Raw genomic sequence first — 20,637 nt, 5'->3', positions numbered from 1 at the left:
CTTTAGGAGGTCAAGGTGGGCAGATCACTTGAGGTCAGGAGTTTGACATCAGTCTGGCCAACATGGCAAAACCCCATCTCTACTAAAAAATACAAAAATTAGCCAGATGTGGTGGTGTGCACCTGTGATCCCAGCTACTTAGGACGCTGAAGTGGGAGAGCTGCTTGAACCTGGGTGACGGAGGAAAACTATGTCTGAAAAAATATCTGTATAAAAATAAATAAAAATAGAATAAAAAGAAAATGAGTGTTTAGATTCAAGATGAACAATTTTTAGAGTGTTTCTCTGTAATACTCTAACTGCTATCTACTGAAAGGAAGAAAATTAATTTTGTTTTAAGGTGTAGGTTTAAGACTATTCTCCACAAGGCCAGAAAACTAAGATCTACCTACAATTTGGGCCTAAATAAATCCGTAAATCAACTGTAACCAATTATTCGCCTCAAATAGATAGAATCATTATACGAATTATGTTAATTTTATCCTCAGTTTAGTTTATGGTTAATCAGAGACTTTGAAGAATATAATTAGTTTCTTAGAAATATCTTCTTTAGGAATTTAAAAAAAAATGGCTAGGCATGGGTGGCTCATTCTTGTAATCCCAGCACTTTGGGAGGTCAATGTGGGAGGCTCACTTGAGCCCAGGAATTTGAAATACAGTGAGATCCTGTCTCTGCAAAAAATATTTAAAAATTAGCCAGGTATAGTGGCATGTGCCTGTAGTCCCAGCTACTTGGCAAGGGGCTGAGGCAGGAAGATCACTTGAGTCCACAAGTTCGAAGCTGCAGTGAGCTATGATTGTGCCACTGCATCTGACGCTGGGTGACAGAGCAAGACGTTTTCTTTTTTTAAAAAAAAATTAATAATTTTTTTAAGTTTAAAGAGAGAAATAATCTGAATTATTTATTTATTTATTTATTTATTTATTTATAGAGATGGGATCTCTGTGTTATCTGGGCTGAAGGACAGTGGCTATTCACAGGTGCAATTGTGGTGTACTCCAGCTTGGAACTCCTCGGCTCAAGAGATTCTCCTGCTTCAGCCTCCCCAGTAGCTGGGGCTACATGTCACTGCACTGGGCTAATCTCATATAAATTTGCCCTAAGAGACCTCTGTAGTTTTAGAATTTTTAGGAAATGCTTTGAGTGGCACATCATAGTCTCTCATTCTCAGGAGGCATATCATAAGCCAATGGTCTTCACATTTTTTAAATTGAAAATCTCTATCAATAAAAGTTGCTTACAGCAGGGGGTTCCTAACCCCCGGGCCACAGACTGGTACAGTCCATGGCCTGTTAGGAAATGGGCCACACAGTGAAGCTTCATCTGTATTTACAGCGGCTCCCCATTGCTAGCATTACCACCTGAGCTCCGCCTCCCGTCAGATCAGCAGTGGCATTAGATTCTCATAGCAGTGGGAACTCTATTGTGAACTGCGCATGTAAGGGATCGAGGATTCACACTCCTTATGAGAATCTAATGCTGAGGTAGAAAAACTGTCTTCCACGAAACTGGTCCCTGGTGCCAAAAAAGTTGGGGACCACTGGTTTAGAGCCAAACACACTGTCATGCACTTGTAGTCCTAGCTGAAGTGGGAGGATCCTTTGAGCCCAGCAGTTCAAGGCCAGTCTGGGCAACAACTGTGAGACCCTCTCTCCAAAAAAAAATAGAATACAATAAACATGATTCCTATGGGAATCCATTAAAAATAAAGTTGCCAAATATATATGTGTATATATATTATATATATACTCTCACATGACACATATTGTGACATGTATATATATACACACACACATTACGTACGTGTGCCACTGTATAAATATTACGTACATTATAAAATATACACAACAAAACAAATACAAAAAATAAACATAACTAGAGGTTCTGGCATTTTCTTCTTACACTCCCAAGGACATTTGTGCTAATCTACTTGAATGCACATACTGGTGTGCCAGTAAGCCAGCTTTCTGACAAAAAATTAAAAGGCCCTGATTTGTAAGCCAATTTCTGTGATGTAAATCTTCCCACCAATGCAGATTTTGAGCTACTAACATCATGTTAATTGGCTTGCAAAGCTTCTGAAAGTTTAACAATCAGCTCTCAACAAGCCGGTACAGGCTGAGTCCAGCATACCATGGGCATACACATCACACTCTGGAGATCAAAGTAATGGGCCAGGATACTGGAATATTTCAGTTTAAAAAGAGCTTTTCAACAGAAAAATTCTACATGTTAAGAAATAATTTTTTTTCAATATTCTATACTATATTATCCTTCTTAAACATGAATTACTCTTTAAAAATCTGAGAAAAATGCTCCTTTTAAAAACCATGGCTGGTTGGTGGGTGCACTAAAAGCCCAGACTTCACCACTATGCAATACAGCCAGGTAACAAAACTGCACCTGTACCCCCAAAAGCTATAAAAAACAACAACAAGAAATGGTGACAAAACACCCCATGCATGGGTTTATTTTACATAAAATGGGTGCAATTTATTTTACAAAAAGTATTATAACAAAGTCGATTTTTTTTTTAAAAAGCAAATTTATTTTATCTACTAAAATAAACCAAATAACTGAATATAGTCCTATGTATTACACAGTATGCCACTGAATAATACACTAATTTAGTGGTTGTATTTTCATAAAGCATACAGTATCCTTTTTAAATGAGCAAAACTGCCATATCCTCATTAGGCAGTAGCACCAAAACCCTGCAGTTAAAAAGCAGGGAATCATACAACTGCAAACTACTACTTCTTTTTTTTTTTTCTTAAGAGCCAGTGTCTCACTTTGTCACCCAGGGTAAAGTGTAGTGGTATGATACAGCTCACTACAACCTCAAGCTCAAACCTCAAACTCCCAAGTAGCTGGGACTACAGGTGTGCACCACCACACCAGCCTAATATTTGTATATATATATATTTTTTGGTAGAGATGGGGTTTTACCATGTTGCCCAGGCTGGTCTCAAGTAATCTTCCCTGCTCAGCCTCCCAAACTACTGGGATTACAAGTGTGAGCCAACACTGCAAACTTTTAAAACAACTTGTAGTCTGAGAGATGACTTAAGATTTCTGATTTTTAAGTTTAAAGACAATATAAAGAAATGGATGTGCTTAGTTACAAAAAGCATATATTTACTTTCTTTCATTGATTAGAAACACAAATATAAGAAGAAAAATCATGATACGAAGTAGAGAACTATTTTGTGGAATGAATGGAGATAGTGTCAGGCTGAGTCATACCTGATAAAGTTTGATTATGTGAGGGTGGTCTAACATTTTCATTATTTGTACTTCTCGGTAGATTTTCTCAAGGTTCACTGCATCCAGCTGAGACTTATCGATTATTTTTATTGCCACCTGCATCCCAGAACACAAATAAATACAATTAGTATACAATAGTTAATATTTTCTAGTTAATAATCCTGTCAATAAATGACATGAGACTTCACCTGTAGGTTCGTGACACTGATGATAGCTAGTTTAAATTCAACGTTCATTCATTCAACAAATATTTCTTAAACTAATACCATGTGTAAGGCAGTAGATGTTGTTTGGCTGTGTCTTTAGTGTGCTATGAAGAATAACTCGAAAACATGTTTCTCTTTCAGTACAATGGTAATGTCTTTTTACTCCTGTACAAACTGAAAAATAAAATCTTTATTTGATTAAATTAGTAGCTATGTCAACTAGTTATCATCCCACTGTAAAGTAACTATAAACAAATGATCAGCAAAGTAGAAGACGGTTCAGAAGACAGTTTCTGTTGCACTGAAATACTATTTTCCTGGAAAAGCAAGTGATCAGTTTCAAAGAATACAGACAAAAAGCTAAATATAAAATATTAAAACTCATTCCATGAAAAAATACCAATTGGATTTTCTTTTAAAATTCGAAGGGCAAAAACTAAAATGTTAGTAACTGCACTAAAATTTAACTTTGTAAAAGGAATTTTATTTCAGAAACTGTGACCTCATTCTGTTATAACTAGAGAGGAGCCCAGACAATTCCAAGGTTAATAATTTGAAGGGATTACATTTGAAGGTGAATGACTAGGTAGGCAGAAATCAACGATTACACATTTTTTTTTTTTTTGAGACGGAGTCTCGCTCTGTCACCCAGGCTGGAGTGCAGTGGCACGATCTCAGCTCACTGCAAACTCTGCCTCCCGGGTTCACGCCATTCTCCTGCCTCAGCCTCCCGAGTAGCTGGGACTACAGGCGCCCACCACCACGCCCGGCTAATTTTTGTATTTTCAGTAGAGACGGGGTTTCATCGTGTTAGCCAGGATGGTCTCAATCTCCTGACCTCGTGATCCACCCGCCTCGGCCTCCCAAAGTGCTGGGATTACAGGCGTGAGCCACCACGCCCGGTGATTACACACATTTTTTTCACGCAATTAAAAAGAACTAATTTATTAAAATTAGTAGATATTTGGTTAGAAAATAAAGCATTATGATTTAAATAAATTTTTCAGATAATTGAGAATCACCCAAATTTAAGTTTTGAAAAAACTCTAAAATGTACTTCAAATTATATCAAAGGGTATTCTAAACATAATTTAGCCTTCTGTTATTGTTTTGGGGTAACTTTCCTGCTGCTTCTTTTTTTTAATACAGATGGTTGGTTGACCATCTGTATGTTGACCAGGCTGGTCTTGAACTTCTGGCCTCAAGCAATCCTCCCTTCTTGGCCTCCCAAAGTGCTGGGATTACAGGCGTGAGCCACCATGCCTGGCCTCAGGAAAACTTTTATTTATTTATTTTTTGATACGGAGTTTCGTTCTGTGGCCCAGGCTAGAGTGCAGTGGCATGATCTTGGCTAACTGCAACCTCTGCCTCCTGGGTTCAAGTGATTCTCCTGCCTCAACCTCCCGAGTAGCTGGGATTACAGGTGTGTGCCACCATGCCTGGCTAATTTTTGTATTTTTAGTAGAGATGGGGTTTCACCATGTTTGGCCAGGTTGGTCTCAAACTCCTCACTTCAGGTGATCTGCCCACCTTAAAAGTGTTGGGATTTCAGGCATGAGCCACTGTGCCCAGCTGAGGATAACTTTTAGTATCAGCAATTGCACATGCTATGATAGCTCAATGCTTCCAAAATGTATCCAATAAAATAGGATTCAGCTTGCCATTTCACATAATTCCCGCAGTCTCCTGTTCATACAATTACAGTTAACTCTGAACAACATGGGTTTAAACTGTGTGGGTTCACTGATACACAAATTTTCTTCCACCACTAACTTCTCTTCGTCCTCCTCCTCCTCAGCCTACTCAACATGAAGATAATGAGGATGGAGACCTTTATGATGATCCACTTCACTTAATGAGTAATAAATGTATTTTCCTTGTGATTTTCTTAACATTTTCTTTTCCCTAGCTTACTTTATTGTAAGAATAAAGTATATAACACATGCAACATACAAAATATGTGTTAATGGACTGTTTCTGTTATTGGTAAGGCTTCCAGTCAACAGTACGCTATTAGTAGTTAAATTTTGGGGGAATCAGGCTAGGCGCTATGCCTCATGTCTGTAATCCCAGCACTTGGGAGGCCGAGGCAGGCTGATCATTTGAGGTCAGGAGTTTCAGACCAGCCTGGCCAACATGGTAAAACCCTGTCTCTACTAAAAACATAAAAATTAGCCAGGCCTGGTGGCGGGCGCCTGTAATCCCAGCAACCTGGGAGGCTGAGGCAGGAGAATCACTTGAACCCAGGAGGTGGAGATTGCAGTGAGCCAAGATCGTGCCATTGCACTCCAGTCTGGGTGACAGAGTGAGACTCCATCTCGAAAAAAAAAAAAATTAGGGGGGAGAGTCAGTTTTTTTCTTCTTTCTTTGTGGCTGCTCTATCCTTTGCTGTTATGTCCTAAAGCTCTACTGTAAATTTTATTTCTCACCTTTCTCTACTTCTAACTTGCGTCCACAGGTTGTTTCCTGATTTAAATTAATTGTAGAACGCTCCAAGCTTCCCAGGGGAAATCCGATTACTAAACATAATGTATCAAATTAAATTTATTGCCTAAGAATGAAAGCTTCTTCTCTAGGGAGTAAAGTACATAGGTTCTGTGATAGCTGTTTTCATTATGTTTGGGGTGTTTTGATTATTACCATAATGAAAATATTCTAGATAGTAAAACTTTGCTAGGCAAGTAGAATGATTAATATTATATACTTGCTATTAGAAATATTATTGGACCACCTCAAACCTAAATACATTTAAAGAAACTCTCCTCAATGAAGAGTATGATACAATCCATTATATTTTGGGTAACTCTGGGTAACAGTTGCCAGATAAAAAGATAAGTGTATAACTGAATATCCTCAATATTCCTTAGGAAGATCACATCAAGTTTCACAGATGTGCATATTTTGAAGAAAATGTCTTATCCTACAATTTCAGGAGTGAGTCTAGATATCAGCACCCCCTGCCCCCAACAAAAAGCTTTTATAATGAGATGGGTCACAATCATCTAATAGAAAAAGATGGAGAGAAGGGATTATGGTTTTTAAAACCTCAGCATGATTCCTATCATGAGACAATTTTATACTGTAAATATCTTAAGTATCATATTTAATGGGATGAAAGAGTTTAGATACTTAAATATCAATTAAAGCAATGTATTACCCAGAGAAATCTCCTTTTTTATACCCTTTTGGAACCTTGGCCTCAACAATGAAAAAGTGAAAAATATATGACATATATTAAAAAGTTAAAAATGTTATCTAATTAAACTTCAATAAAAAATTATAAATCTCATTTAACTTTTCTTAACAAAATTACTCAAATGATATAATTCTCACTTCAATTTTATCTTGGGTCACAGACTTTATCCATCTATGATCATAAATATATATATATACTTATCCCATTGCTATCCCTTGTTTCTAAGGTTATTAGAGCTATTATAAGAGGATTATGCTTCTCTAAAGAAAAAGCAGAGCATGAGTTAACATGTTCCTTGTAACACGGGAAGTCTAATTGCTTTACCAAATACAACCCAAAACATATGATTCAAACTCAACAGAAGTTTATTTCTTGCTCATGTAGCAGAACTAGACGAATGAAGTTGGCAGGCATTTGAGATTCAGAGAGGCTTTAATATCTTTAATGTGTGGCTTCCAAGGTTAACCTGAAGGTGGTCTCCATTCCAGCTAGACAGAAGGAAAAAAGAACTTTGAGGGATCCTCACAGGTGATTTTATGGGCTGGGCCTGGAAGTGGTGCCTATTATTTCTGTTCATTCTATTAGTTAGAACTCGGCATATGACCACACCTAAATGCAAGGGCAGCATACAAACAGTCCAGCTGTAGGCCCAGAAAGAAGAGGAAACAGTAGAGTTTTCAGAGATCAGCTAGCAGTCTGCCAAACTCATCAAAGTAATTTCTTAACAATGGAGCTCTCTATCAAGTACTTCCCAGAAATATGTATAATACTAACACTGGTGATGACTTTCACAACTGCATAGCACTTTTTAAGATACTTGTAGCATATTCTATCTCATTTATTTCCCAATTCTGTGAAGTAAATGAAACAAGAGGTATACTCATGAGTTGATGAAACTGAGGTTCAAATAATGTCACATAATCAACAAAGGTCTTAAAGCTCTAATGAATTAAGGAAGAAAAACCCTAGTCCTTCTAACTCCAACTTTAATCTTTCCACTATTTCAAAGGGTCTAGTAGTAATACATTACACAGCGTCTGTTGTGTGCCAGGAATTATGCCTGGGATATAAAAATGAATGGGGTTTCATTCCTACCCTCAAGGAATTTAATAGGTCTGTAAGAAGAAGATGAACACATTTTATCAACAAGAAATTTGTATTTGGGGATTTCCCCAAAGGTGCACTGAAAGTCCTTAATTTGCAAAAGGGTTGTGTCCCAATAGTTCCTTTTAAGGATTAGAATGAACTTAGATTTGTGGGAACTTCCTCTCTATATCCCTTCTCTTATTTAGTTCTGAACATAGTATAAGGGACAAAATCTGCACGGTAACAAGAAAGTAAGTCAAGAAAGGAACTCTATGAATGGAAAGATCCCCTTTTTTGGTGGTGGTCATCTATTCAACTCTCTAATTATTATATATACATCATCTTAAAAAAACTTCAATAAATTTATATGACAGAAAAATGAATATTCCTTCTACTAAAGGACTGAAGAAAGGTCTCCTCTATAAACTGAAGAACATTAGGACAAACTAGAATGATTATTATCAAACTAAATCCCACATAAAGTAGCAACACTGAATATTCAACTTCAAAATACTCAGGGAAATATGAATTAAAAACAAAATATCATTTTTACTTATTATGTTTATAAAGATTAAAAAATAAATAACCTGGTCAGCTAAGGTTCAATGAGATGTTTGTTTTAGATATTGTTAGTAGGAATATAAAATAGATTATAATTTTTCTGGGGAGGAATTTAGTAGTCTTTATTATGAACCTTAAAAATCATCCATTCCATGTAGCTTAAGGACTCTTCTTCTGAGAAATTATTTGAGGGAAATAATCTGAAATGATGACGAAGATTTATGTTCACTTTTTTTTTTTTTTTGAGACAGGGTCTCACTCTGTTGCCTGGGCTGGAATGCAGTGGTGTGATCTCAGCTCACTGCAACCTCTGCCTTCCAGGCTCAAATGATCCTGCCACCTCAGCCTCCCAAGAAGCTGGGACTACAGGTGTGCACCACCACACTGTGCTAATTTGTGTGTGTGTGTGCGTGTGTGTGTGTATACATATATATAAATATACACATTTGGTCAAGAAAGAGTGGGTTTCACCATGTTGCCCAGACTGGTCTTAAATTCCTAGGCTCAAGTAATCCTCCTGCCTTGGCCTCCCAAAAGTGTGGGATTACTGGTGTGAGCCACCTCACCCAGCCTTATGTGTACATATAATCAATAGAGTATTAGAAAACTGAGATATCAGTGCAGTCTCAGCATAAGGTATGAGTAGAAAAAGATGGCGATAAACTGCTTTGTACTCTTCTGTGCAATTTTTCTTCAGTGAACATGTATTACTTTTCTAATAAGAAAAAACCCAGAACAATGACATAGTTATTTATCACATATACTAATTCTCCATCTGAAAAATATTAGTTTTCATTTTCTCATTTTCAAAATTTAGAAAATGGCTATTTTGTGATTTAAATATTAAGACATATACAGAAATGTTTCTAACTGTGAAATTTTTAAAAACACATATGAAAGTAACAACTGTCAAATACAAATTTTATATAGGAGGACAAGGAATTAAATGTAAGAGCAGAAATGTAAAAACTGTTAAACTGATGAATAAATTGAATTTTTTCATTTTTCAAACTGTTATCCCTGTTTTTGGTATTTTTCTTTTTTTTTAGACAGAGCCTGGCTCTGTCACTGCTGGAGTGCAGTGGTGCGATCTCAGTTCAGTACAACCTCTGCCTCCCAGGTTCAAGTGATTCTCCTGCCTCAGCCTCCCGAGTAGCTGGGATTACAGGCGTGCATCACCATGCCAGGATAATTTTTGTATTTTTAGTAGAGATGGGGTTTCACCGTGTCGGCCACGCTGGTCTCAAGCGATCCACCTGCCTTGGCCCCCCAAAGTGCTGGGATTACAGGCGTGAGCTACCATGCTTGGCCTATCCTTTTTGATTTTAGAAAAACAACTTCTCATAAAAGAAATATTAATCTCATTTAAAGAAACCACACATACAAACGTTGCTTTTTGATTCTATAAATCCACAGATGAAAGCCAAAAAAAGTAGCTTTTGGAGATTTTATAAAGAAGTTACACAATAAGAGCTATTCTTCTAATAACAAATAAGAAGGGATTAACATGTGTTTCTTGTCTTAGATAATATTTACTCCAGTCCTATTACTAATATACTAATTCTACACTGTCCTTCTGAAGTACCAAGTAGCATTAGCTCTACCATACCATACATTAGACCTCTGAAATTAAAAAATAAATACACCTTTCAGCTTATATAACAAATCATTGGTAGAATTACAACCTACTAGCCTATCATCCGATTGAAAAGCAAGTGTGATTGAGTGGTCTATAATGAAATAAATTCTGAAAGCAGTAAAAGTGAGTAGTAAAACAGAGAATTATCTAGCTACCCTCTCAGAATGAATAAAAAGCAGACTTTTTTTCCAATGTAAATTTGGCTTTTAAAATTATTCAAATAATACATTCTCATTAGGATTTAATTTGATGGCTGGGTATGGTGGCTTATGTCTGTAATCCCAGCACTTTGGGAGGCTAAGGTGGGAGGGCTGTTTGAGCCAAGGAGTTCAAGACCAGCTTGGGCAACATGGCAAAACCTTGTCTTTACAAAAAAATTTAAAAATTAGCCAGGCGTGAGGGTGTGCACCCACAGTCCCAGCTACTTGGAAGGCTGAGGTGGGAGGATCACTTGAGCATGGGAGGATCACTTGTGCCTGGGACGTGGAGGCTGCAGTGAGCTGTAATCTTGCCACTGTACTCCAGCCTGGGCGACAGAGTGAGACCCTGTCCCCATGCCCCCAAAAAAATTGATTTGACTTTTGCAATAGTGGGTAAGAAAAACAGATTGGGAGAAAGGTAAATGGTCTGATAGTTATATACCTGCAAAAATTAAACTGAGAATTTTTAAGATGATAAAAGAAGTGATTAAAAATAATCCCCTATCTTAAAAAGTATTTAAACAAATCAACAAAAAAGACAATGCAATTAAATGGGTCAAAGGACAAAAAAAATTTATAAAAGGAATGCAATCATCATATAAAACTGTACAAAGTAATCAAAGAAATGCCAATTGAAGTAACAGAAAATATAAACATTTATTTGTCAATTAAAAAATAAAAATAGAAAAAATTTAAAAGAAGCAAAGAATATTACTTTCTGCTATCAAGCTGGCAGAGATTTAGAAAATAATGTTCCTGCAAAATATGAGTTCTTGCTGGTGAAAATTAACAGGCACTCCTTTTCTGGAGGGTAATTTGGCGTCCTACGTCATAAGATAGGTAATGTACATACTCCTTGACCCAAGAATTCCATTGCTATGCAATTACACTGAGGAAATAATCAGATACATGCACAAAGATGTATGTAGAGGGATGCTCTCTGAAAAATTATTTTAGAAAGAGAGACAGCAAGAGAGAAATAGACTAAATGTTCAGTAATAGGAAATTGATTAAATAAAATATGGATAGTCAAAAATACACAAATACTATTTAACCATGCTTTACATAGTTTTCAAAGTTAGGGAAATGTTAACAACACGTTAAGTAAAAAACACAGATTATATGTATACATGACATCAATTTTATTACATACATATAAAATATATGTGAATAACTAGAAGAAGATGAACCAAATATTAACAGACATTATCTCTGGGTCTGGAGAGTAGAAGTAAGGATGTTAATTTTCTTCTTTGGGCTTTTCAACAATGTTTACAATGAAGATGCATTGACTTCTATAACTGGGGGAAACCATATAAATACTATGTTTACTTTCAAGGAGAACTTAAAATAAATTTTAGTATTGTTTCTCAGTTTAATTCATGCAATATTCATCTCTTAATCTGTTTAAAGTATGTTAAAAAAATTTTAAATGAAGTTTCTGATGGAATTTCCAAGTTTATCTTTTGATGTTCTAATATCTCAAAATGGATATATAGGCTATTTCTCTGTGAAGGATGGGAAAGTATTCTACACCAATGTTCTGAATAAAGGAAGTTTTATATAATTTATTTTGAAAAGATGGAGGTGGAAGGTAGAAGAGGTACTAGGTACACGAAAGTGGAAAGAATGATATTCTAATGAATTCTGGAATGCATTTGCCTCCAAGGAAATGAATCTGCTATCAGCAGTGGGTCATAAATCAGATGTCATCATGTGAATCCAAGAAGATAGGCTAGTTTCAGTTATTTCCAAATAATTGTTTTCTTAATTGACTGGTACTGAGATAGTATTTCCCAGAGGGTTTAAAATCAGAACACATTAAACTCTGTTAAAGTTAAAATTTCTACAGAATATAAACATTTACACAACTCTTATTTTGCATGTTTGTTCCCACTCCCAAAAAAGAGCAGATCATTTTGAACAACAGTTAGCAGAATAATTTGACAAATACTATTTGTCCGGGGTGCAAAAAGACTAGAGAAAAATTCTATGCAAGCATATATATTCCAAGACACATATAATTTTTATTTCAATACACAATTAAAGATCATACATAAGACTAGATACAAATATTAGTGATTGAGTCATTTGGTAACAAGTCCTTCCATTGCACATAGTACAGTTCTTGAAATTTTGGAATATTTCACAGCACAAGATTAATACCAAGACTACTGAAAGGAGTCTTAAAATTTTAAAACAAAATAGAAAATTCAAATGTATTTTTAAAATGAGTTCTCTTCAAGAAACATCATAATCAGGGTGTAATATGCCTTTTTCTTGTTTCTAACTTTGTTATAAAAATGCAATTTTAATACCTTAACAATTTTGAAAACCTTTTAAAAATCTTACATTTTAAGGTAGTAAAGAATTAGACCTAACTATAAAATCCCCAAAATGCACATGGAAGGCTTTTTAGCAAACAAATACAGTTTTCAGAATGTCCTTGTTATCAGTTTTGCATTCCAAGTTCTCTTAAGGGTAAATAAGCAGCCTGACACCCACATGCCATTTTAATAAGGTCATTTTTAGAACCTCTTTGAAATATCTTTATGATTCCATAGACCATACATTTACACGCTCTTTAGCTAAGCAATATGAGACATATGGTGTTGAAAACTCAAGTTATCTATTATAGAAAAGGTCTGAAAATAACGAGTTATGGTTATCTCCGGGGCTGTGATTTTATGGGGAATTCTTTTCATTTATTTATAGTTTTTTTGTTTTTGTTTTTTTTAATGAGACAGAGTCTTGCTATATTGACCAGGCTGGTCTCGAACTCCTGGCCTCAAGCAACCCATCTGCGTTGGACTCCCACTGTGCTGGGATTACAGGTGTCAGCCATCTAGCCTGGCTTCCTATTTATACTTTTAAATTTTTCAATAATAAACATGACAGATTTGGTAATAAAATTACACTACTCTTTAATGTAAAAATAATACCTTGTTACTTAGGAAATTTCCTTTTAGGACTTTACCAGCAATGCCTCCTCCCTAAAAAAAATGTAAAATGCACACTCAGTTATAGACACAAAAATATTCACTGCAAATTATTTACTATAAACAAAAACTGAAAATTACATAATATTCATTAATAAGGGAATTGTTAGGTAAAATGATATTCATCCACAAGGTAGAACACCATGCAGCTAACAAAAATGTTTTTATAAAGTTATATATATTAAGCAAAATGCCTAGGTTATAATATTAAGTAGAAAAAAACAACATAATTTATACACATGTACCATGTGCTCTCATCTATGGAAAAAATGCATTTAAATAAAAAGACTAGTGCCATAATGTTAAGAATGGGTTATTCCCACTGGTGGAGGAATTATATGTATACTTTTTTGTTCACTATACTCTTCTTTATTTTTTATATTACAGTAAGACACTACTTCTTTATTTTTCTTTCTTTTGTCCTGGGAGCAACAAGAAAGAAACTATTTCTTAAACAGAATACAAAAACATTTAAGGATACAATTGGCTTTTCTAGAATTTTACTTAAGAGACAAAAAACTAGCTACACCATTAACTAGAAGGAAAAAGTTATTTCCTAGTACTGTACAGTATTGATAAAATAAACTACTCAAGGACACTCAGTGAACAGCAAACAAGCAACCACTACTGCTTCAAAGTTTAACAGCTTACATGCTATTATTCTTTTCCCATTATGCTAATTTTATAAAATTAGCATCTCTAATTCGTAAACCACAAACGAATACTACAAAGCCTTTACAAAGTGTATTAGGAAGCTGGATTCTACCCCCACCTATCTTCCCCTTTGGGTGCAAAATTCACATAGAGATCAAACACAATACCACTTCAGATGATGATGTAATTATATTTCATAAACAATGTTAAACTGTTTGATAGATTCGACCAAAATGAAGATCTCTTTTGTCTACTATTTTTTTTCCTAAAAGGGAAACAGACTTGAATCTCCCAAGTTCTGTAGAAATACATCATTTGTGAGTGATATAAAACAAGAAACAGAGAAGAACCAGTTAAAAATAAAAGGGTCCAATTGCTCATTACATAGATGATTAAGTCCTAAAATTTGCCTGAGGGTCAAACTTGGGAAAAAGAACCTCTAAGTTTTGTTTTTTTTTTTTTTTTTTTTTTGAGACGGAGTCTCACTGTGTCTCCCAGGCTGGAGTGCAGTGGCGTGATCTCGGCTCACTGCAAGCTCCGCCTCCCGGGTTCACGCCATTCTCCCGCCTCAGCCTCCCAAGTAGCTGGGACTACAGGCGCCCGCCACCGTGCCCGGCTAATTTTTTGTATTTTTAGTAGAGACAGGGTTTCACCATGTTAGCCAGGATAGTCTCGATCTCCTGACCTCGTGATCCACCCGCCTCGGCCTCCCAAAGTGCTGGGATTACAGGCTTGAGCCACCGCGCCCGGCCTAGAACCTCTAAGTTTTAAAACACACAAACTTGTATCTGTGTTAAAGCACAGTATATGAAGAAACTTTTATCGTCAATAATTGGGATATTTTGCTGATATTATTTTTATACCATATTCATTGTTCCACTATAACTACCGTAGTATATTCTGCAATGAAAACTCAATTTAAAACAAAAGTTTTTACTAAACATCTTATAGTTTTTAAGGTAGTTGTATTTATCAAAAACACACAAACATTTCTCCAGTGAATTCGAATAAGGATAAATAACTGCTGTAAAAAAACTTCATTAACAATGGAATTGTTAATCCCATGGAATACTTTAAGAAACAATTGGGCCAGGCACGGTGGCTCCCGCCTGTAATACCAGCACTTTGGGAGGCCGAGGCTGTGGATCACTTGTCAGGAGTTCGAAACCAGCCTGGCCAACACTGTGAAACCCCGTCTCTACTAAAAAGACACAAATTAGCCGGGCATGGTGGTGAGCGCCTGTAATCCCAGCTACTTGGGAGGCTGGGGCAGGAGAATCGCTTGAACCCAGGAGGCAGAGGTTGCAGTGAGCCAAGATGGCACCATTGCACTCCAGCCAGCCTGGGCAACAAGAGCAAGACTCTGTCTCAAAAAAAAAAAAAAAAAAAAAAAAAAAAAAAAAAAATCAGAGCAACTTTACAAGCTAGAGATCTAGAGAACTCTTCTGTTCAACGATTGCTTTGACATTTCATGTATCCCTCTCTACCTTAATATCTCCAATCACACCCACCAAATCTCCACAGATACTCACACTCACCCATCTCAAATTCACATTCACACTTTTTTTTTTTATATGTTAATAACAGCTTCTTTAGAAAAGCACAGGGAAATGGGTTCTGTGGACTAAACATTTAGCATTTAACGTAAATAATTCTACACATATATACTACACACACGATTTAGGATTGATCCTCTTTCACCATCTGACCAGTGCTTGCTTCAATTACAAATGAATGCATTGATCTCACTCTGATAGCCAAACCACGATATTACTCCATAGTGCCCCCTAGCTCTTTAAGATATATCAGTTTAAAACGGACACCATTTGAATTGTCAACCTCAAGAGAAAGTGTCAGTCACTCCACTTAAGCAGCTCTTACTGTATTAACTAAATCTGACCTGATAAGTAATAGATGACTTAATTAAATCTTGCTACTAATCCCAGTAAGAGCTGAGAAAAAAATATTATGAACTGATGGATTTGGAATTCAACCCACACGATATACTATAGTTCAAAAGTTTTGTAGAACCTCTCTATAACTCACAATGTGTTTGTTTTTAGAAAGTCATTAAGCAAGGACTCATAAAACATGCATTTAAAATGCCTTCTTTTATGTAACTTTAAGGGAAATGGCATGGCATTAGGCCATGGCTCTTCAGAGGAATGGAACCAATTTCTTCATTTTAAAAAATGCTGGGATCAGATTAAACTATGCAAAGATTTAGCAATATCACTCTAGTCAAGTTACCATTATCATTACAATTTAAATTGCTAACTGGTAAATCTGTGAGAATAAAATATCTGACCTTGGTCCTGATTCTAAAAGATTTGGACTGCTTCAGGACCAGCAGGGGAAGGCAAAAAGTAAAGACGACAAAATGACATATACCCCTTCCTTTTGGAAATGGGATTAAGCAAAACTTCTAAGTACAACTGCAACTCCAAAAATCACTCAGGTTTGCCAGTGCCCTTCGCCTTACATAAGTCATTCTGAAAAGAAGTCCTACTTTATTCTACATTCAAACTCTCGTACATTCGTACTAACAAGGGAAAAAGCAGAATAGGACCAAAACTGGAGGGCAAACAAACAGGAAAAGGATGAAACTCCAGGAGGAACTACAATAAGGCAGAGTAGAGTACGTCAAAACCACTAGGTTTTATTCTAAAGAATGGTTTTGTTTCTACCGTTCTTCTAAGGTATTTAATTTGCACATCTTAAAATAGAGACCCTGAGGAGAGCAGCTTGAGGCAGTGGAAGGAAGGGGGGCGGGTTAGGTAAGAACAGAGACTTGTGAGAGAATATGTGCGGTGCATTAGAATGTGCAATGAAGAGGGTGCAGGATTCACCGTCAGGAAGCAGTTGAGGGCTTTATGAGTAGAGGCAGAATCTAATATGGTTTAAAGAATGCGTATTACAGCCAGAATACACACCTGGTACAGGGACAACCCTAGACTTCTGTCCAACCCACCCACTGTGCAAGTGCAGAGATGACCATTTTAACCAGTTCTATTGTCTGGAGCATTAAATGGAAATGCCCCAGGCAAGGGATCAAGCTAGCCAGACACCAAATCAGAGACACCGTGGGCCAAAAGGAAGGAAAGAGATGGTCAGTGGCCGTGGGGGCATTCCCAGCCACCGGGCCCCTCCTCGTCGGGTAGGGGAGGGGCACCGGGGTCACGGGGGCCGCACGATCCCCCATCCGCGGAGCCCAAGCGCAGGCGGTCCCCTCCTCGGGCCGGCGACGTCTCTCACGGCGCAGCCTGGGAACACCGAGACTTCCCCTCCCACCCCACCCCCAGCCGAAAGCAGGGAAGACGCGGAACTTGGGCTCCGGAGCGGAGGCCACAGACCAGGTCACGGCTCGGGTGGGGGGCTCTGGGCGAAATTCCGGGTGGCCACCGCGGGTGGCGTAGGGGAAAGCTAAGCCCCGGCTGGTTGCGTTTCCAGTCGGACGACACTCGGCTCCGGGTGCCCGGGCCCGATCCCTTCGCTGCTCACCGACCCCCTGCACCTCCTGGGTCCTCACAGTCCCAGGCCCGCTCGCCTCCGCCAGTGAGGCGGCCTCTCGGGTCTCCCCAGTCCCACCACTGCGGCCGCCCCTCTCGGTAAAGCAGCTCCTCTCCCGAACCCTCGCCTCGGACGCTCCCGCCGAGCCCCGGGCCGCACCTCCGTCTTGGTGATCCGGTGCCGCCCCAGCTTCACCACGGCGAAGTTGCCCTTGCCCAGCGTGCCCTCGATGTCGTAGAACCCCACCCGGACCGGCCCGCGCTGCAAGTGCCTCGGGCCATCCGCCATGACCATGCTGGGCCCCGCTGCTAGACACGGCGGACAGGAGCGCGGGCGGGCGAGCGGGAGCGCTGGCAGCGCGGCTTGGCTTGGGCGACGGCCGCTCAGCTTGCTCCTTCGCTCCTTCCCTCCCGCTCCGCAGGGCCCAGCCAGGCGCGCGCCGCCGCTGACGTGCGCCGACGTCAGGGGGCCGGGGCAGGGGGGCGGGGGCGGGCCCGGGCCTGGATTGGTCACCATGGCGACCGAAGCACCGCCGACGTCGGCTGCAGGAGAGTGGGGGACGGCGCGCGGGGAGGGGCGCGGGCCTGGCCGGCGCGCTCCTTCCGGGCTCAGACGCCCTCCCCTTGCCCCTCCGCCTCGCCGCTGCCAGGGGCGGGGTCGCCGCTCGGCCCGCTACGGTCCTCGGCCTTCCAGGCGAAGGGCAAGAGCGAGCCCTGGCGGACCGTGCGTAGGGGTGCAGAGACCTGGATGCGGCCTGCGATCTCCTTCCCCGCCCCGGCGTTCTCCGCCCACCCGGGGTCCTTCCCGCCAAAACCTCTCACCTACAAGTACAGCGCGCCCTAAATTTGGCACCGGCAAAGAACTGTGGCTGAGCAATGCGTTGCTCACAGGCTCCTTTCTTTGTGTTTTTTTCTCTTCTCGTTGCTATATATAACAAAACCCTCCACATTTTGATGTCTCCGAGGAGTCATTCTGACAGCAGTGCGGTCGCTGATAGACTCACAGAATGTCAATGTCAGCGCGAAGAGATCTTGGAGATCACTTAATCCAGAGATTTGGAGCCTCATGCGAACTTCGAAGTCCGGAACCCCCTAAAACACAGGCCAGTTTTTGCTTATGTGAGCATGTCTCTGGAGAAATGGGCCCGTAGCTTCTGTCAGATTCCCAAACGTGTTGGTGACCCTGAAAACGGTTAAAAATATTTCTCTAATCCAATTTTTTCCCCCAAAGGACGAAGCAGACCGCAAGGAATAAAGGGAATTGCCAAGGTCACACAGGCAATGGTAGAGGTAGGATTATAAATCACACCACGCTTGCAAATGTGACTGAAGGAAATAGGGACAGTGACACTTCAATATTCTGAAATGTATCATGTGCCTTCATATCTTGGTTTCTAAATACCATTTTCCACCTAAAGGAGCCAGACTCCGTGGCGAGATGGCTCATTCGAGGGCAGAGACAGGGGAAGTATAAAATGCCCTTGAAAGATCCTGTGCCTTAAAGCAAGGAGATTTCTTGGCTAGGTCAAGGAAGATACGTCAAAAGAAAGATCGCTCCAAGGTGCTCCCGCCTTACCAAATCTGAGACAATTTGGGTATCAAGAATAAATAATGGGCCGGGCTTAATGGCTCACGCCTGTAATCCCAGCACTTTGGGAGGCCGAGGTGGGCGGATCACCTGAGGTCAGGAGTTCAAGACTAGCCTGGCCAACATGGTGAAATCCCATCTCTACTAAAAATGCAAAAATAGCCGGGCGTGGTAGTGGGCGCCTATAATCCCAGCTACTCGGGAGGCTGAGGCAGGGAGAATTGTTTGAACCCGGGAAGTAGAGGTTGCGGTGAGCCAAGATCGTGCCACTGCCCTCCAGCCTGGGTGACAGAGCGAGACTCTGTCTCAATAAATGAATAAATAATGACAGAAATTGATTCTAACACATTGAATTTTGTAAAAGAATCGTAGAGCATACTTACTTTTAAACTTTTAAATAGAAAAATAAAGGGGGGAGAAGTGAAATGACGGTGGAATGCCAACTAATATATGTTAGAAGAAATGACAATTAGCAAATCATTTGGCAGCCATTACAGTAATAATGGATTCAGACAAGAATTATGAATAGATGTTTAAATCATTGAGTAAAATTTGGCTGGGGAACAAGATATTTGCACAGTCTTTGGATTTCTTATTCATGATAAAGGGTTAACAGAGGTACCTCTACAGTGGAGAAATCTGACAGACATTACCCTAACCAAATGATCAAAGTTAATGTCACCAATTATATGATAAAATGACATGATGAGCCTCCTGACGTGAGCCACTGAGGTTACAATATCTCTTATGTAGTATTCCTGTCAAAAATGCATATTATGATCTAGAAACAATCAGAAAGATGCAAACTAAGAAACATTCTACCCAACAACTGACCTGTATCCTTAAAAAACATCAGTGTCATGAAAGTCAAAGAAAGACTGAGGAACCATTCTAGATTTAAGGGATTTAGAAAGGCATGGCACTAAAGGCAACATGTGATCTTGGAAGAACATGCTATAAAGGAATGTATCAGAACAACTACTGAAATTTGAATATGGATTACATATTAGATAAGATACTCTTTCAGTGTTAAACTTCTTGAATTTTATAATTGTACTGTGATTATAAGAGAGAGTATCCCTTGTTAAGAGATACACACTAAACTAGTTAGGTATGAAATTTTTGGCCAGGCGTGGTGGCTCACACCTGTAATCCCAACACTTTGGCAGGCCGAGATGGGCATATCACTTGAGGTCAGGAGTTCAAGATCAGCCTGGCCAACATGGCAAAACCCTGTCTCTACTAAAAATACAAAAATTACCCGAGTGTGGTGGCACTCGCTTGTAATCCTAGCTATTCTGGAGGCTGAGGTGGGAGAATCGCTTGAACCTGGGAGGCGGAGGTTGCAGTGAGCTGAGATCATACCACTGCGCTCCAGTCTGGATGACAGAGTGAGACTGTAACAAAAAAAAAAGCAAAAAATTCTGATATATGCAACTTACTCTCAAGTAGTTTAGCACAGATAGATAAGGCAAATGTGGCAAAATGTTAAATTGATAAAATAGGTAAAAGGGTATATGGTAGATTGTTGTACCATTCTTGCAACTTTTCTGTAGTTTTAATTTTTTAATGAAAATTAATATATTGTGTATTTATTTTATTTAAAAATTTATATATATATATTTATTTTATTTTATTTTATTTTATTTTTAGTGCAAGATGGCTTTTGGGCCCTCCACTGCTCACTGTGCTTCTGCTTTTCACTCTCCCCAAGCAATACCTTACTCTACC

At 39.0% G+C, this 20,637-nt stretch overlaps 1 protein-coding gene across 2 annotated transcripts in view; it reads right to left on the bottom strand.

Moving 5' to 3' along the window:
- SIK2 (salt inducible kinase 2) overlaps nucleotides 1-17,776 on the bottom strand; it is a 126,741-nt gene extending 108,965 nt beyond the window's left edge. For both annotated transcript variants that reach the window (XM_025355509.1, XM_025355510.1), the window contains exons 1-2: nucleotides 17,479-17,776; nucleotides 3,248-3,364 (exon numbers count right to left, since the gene is read on the bottom strand). In XM_025355509.1, the coding sequence (XP_025211294.1) occupies nucleotides 3,248-3,364; nucleotides 17,479-17,613 (252 nt within the window). In that variant the 5' untranslated portion in view covers nucleotides 17,614-17,776. The remainder of the gene's footprint in view (nucleotides 1-3,247; nucleotides 3,365-17,478) is intronic.
- Between the last annotated feature and the right edge of the window lie 2,861 nt (nucleotides 17,777-20,637).

The sequence above is a fragment of the Theropithecus gelada genome, chromosome 14 (assembly GCF_003255815.1).
Source record: "Theropithecus gelada isolate Dixy chromosome 14, Tgel_1.0, whole genome shotgun sequence".
Taxonomy (NCBI): domain Eukaryota; kingdom Metazoa; phylum Chordata; class Mammalia; order Primates; family Cercopithecidae; genus Theropithecus; species Theropithecus gelada.
Note: the sequence above shows the minus strand (reverse complement) of the source record. Positions and strands in the feature narration are given on the sequence as shown.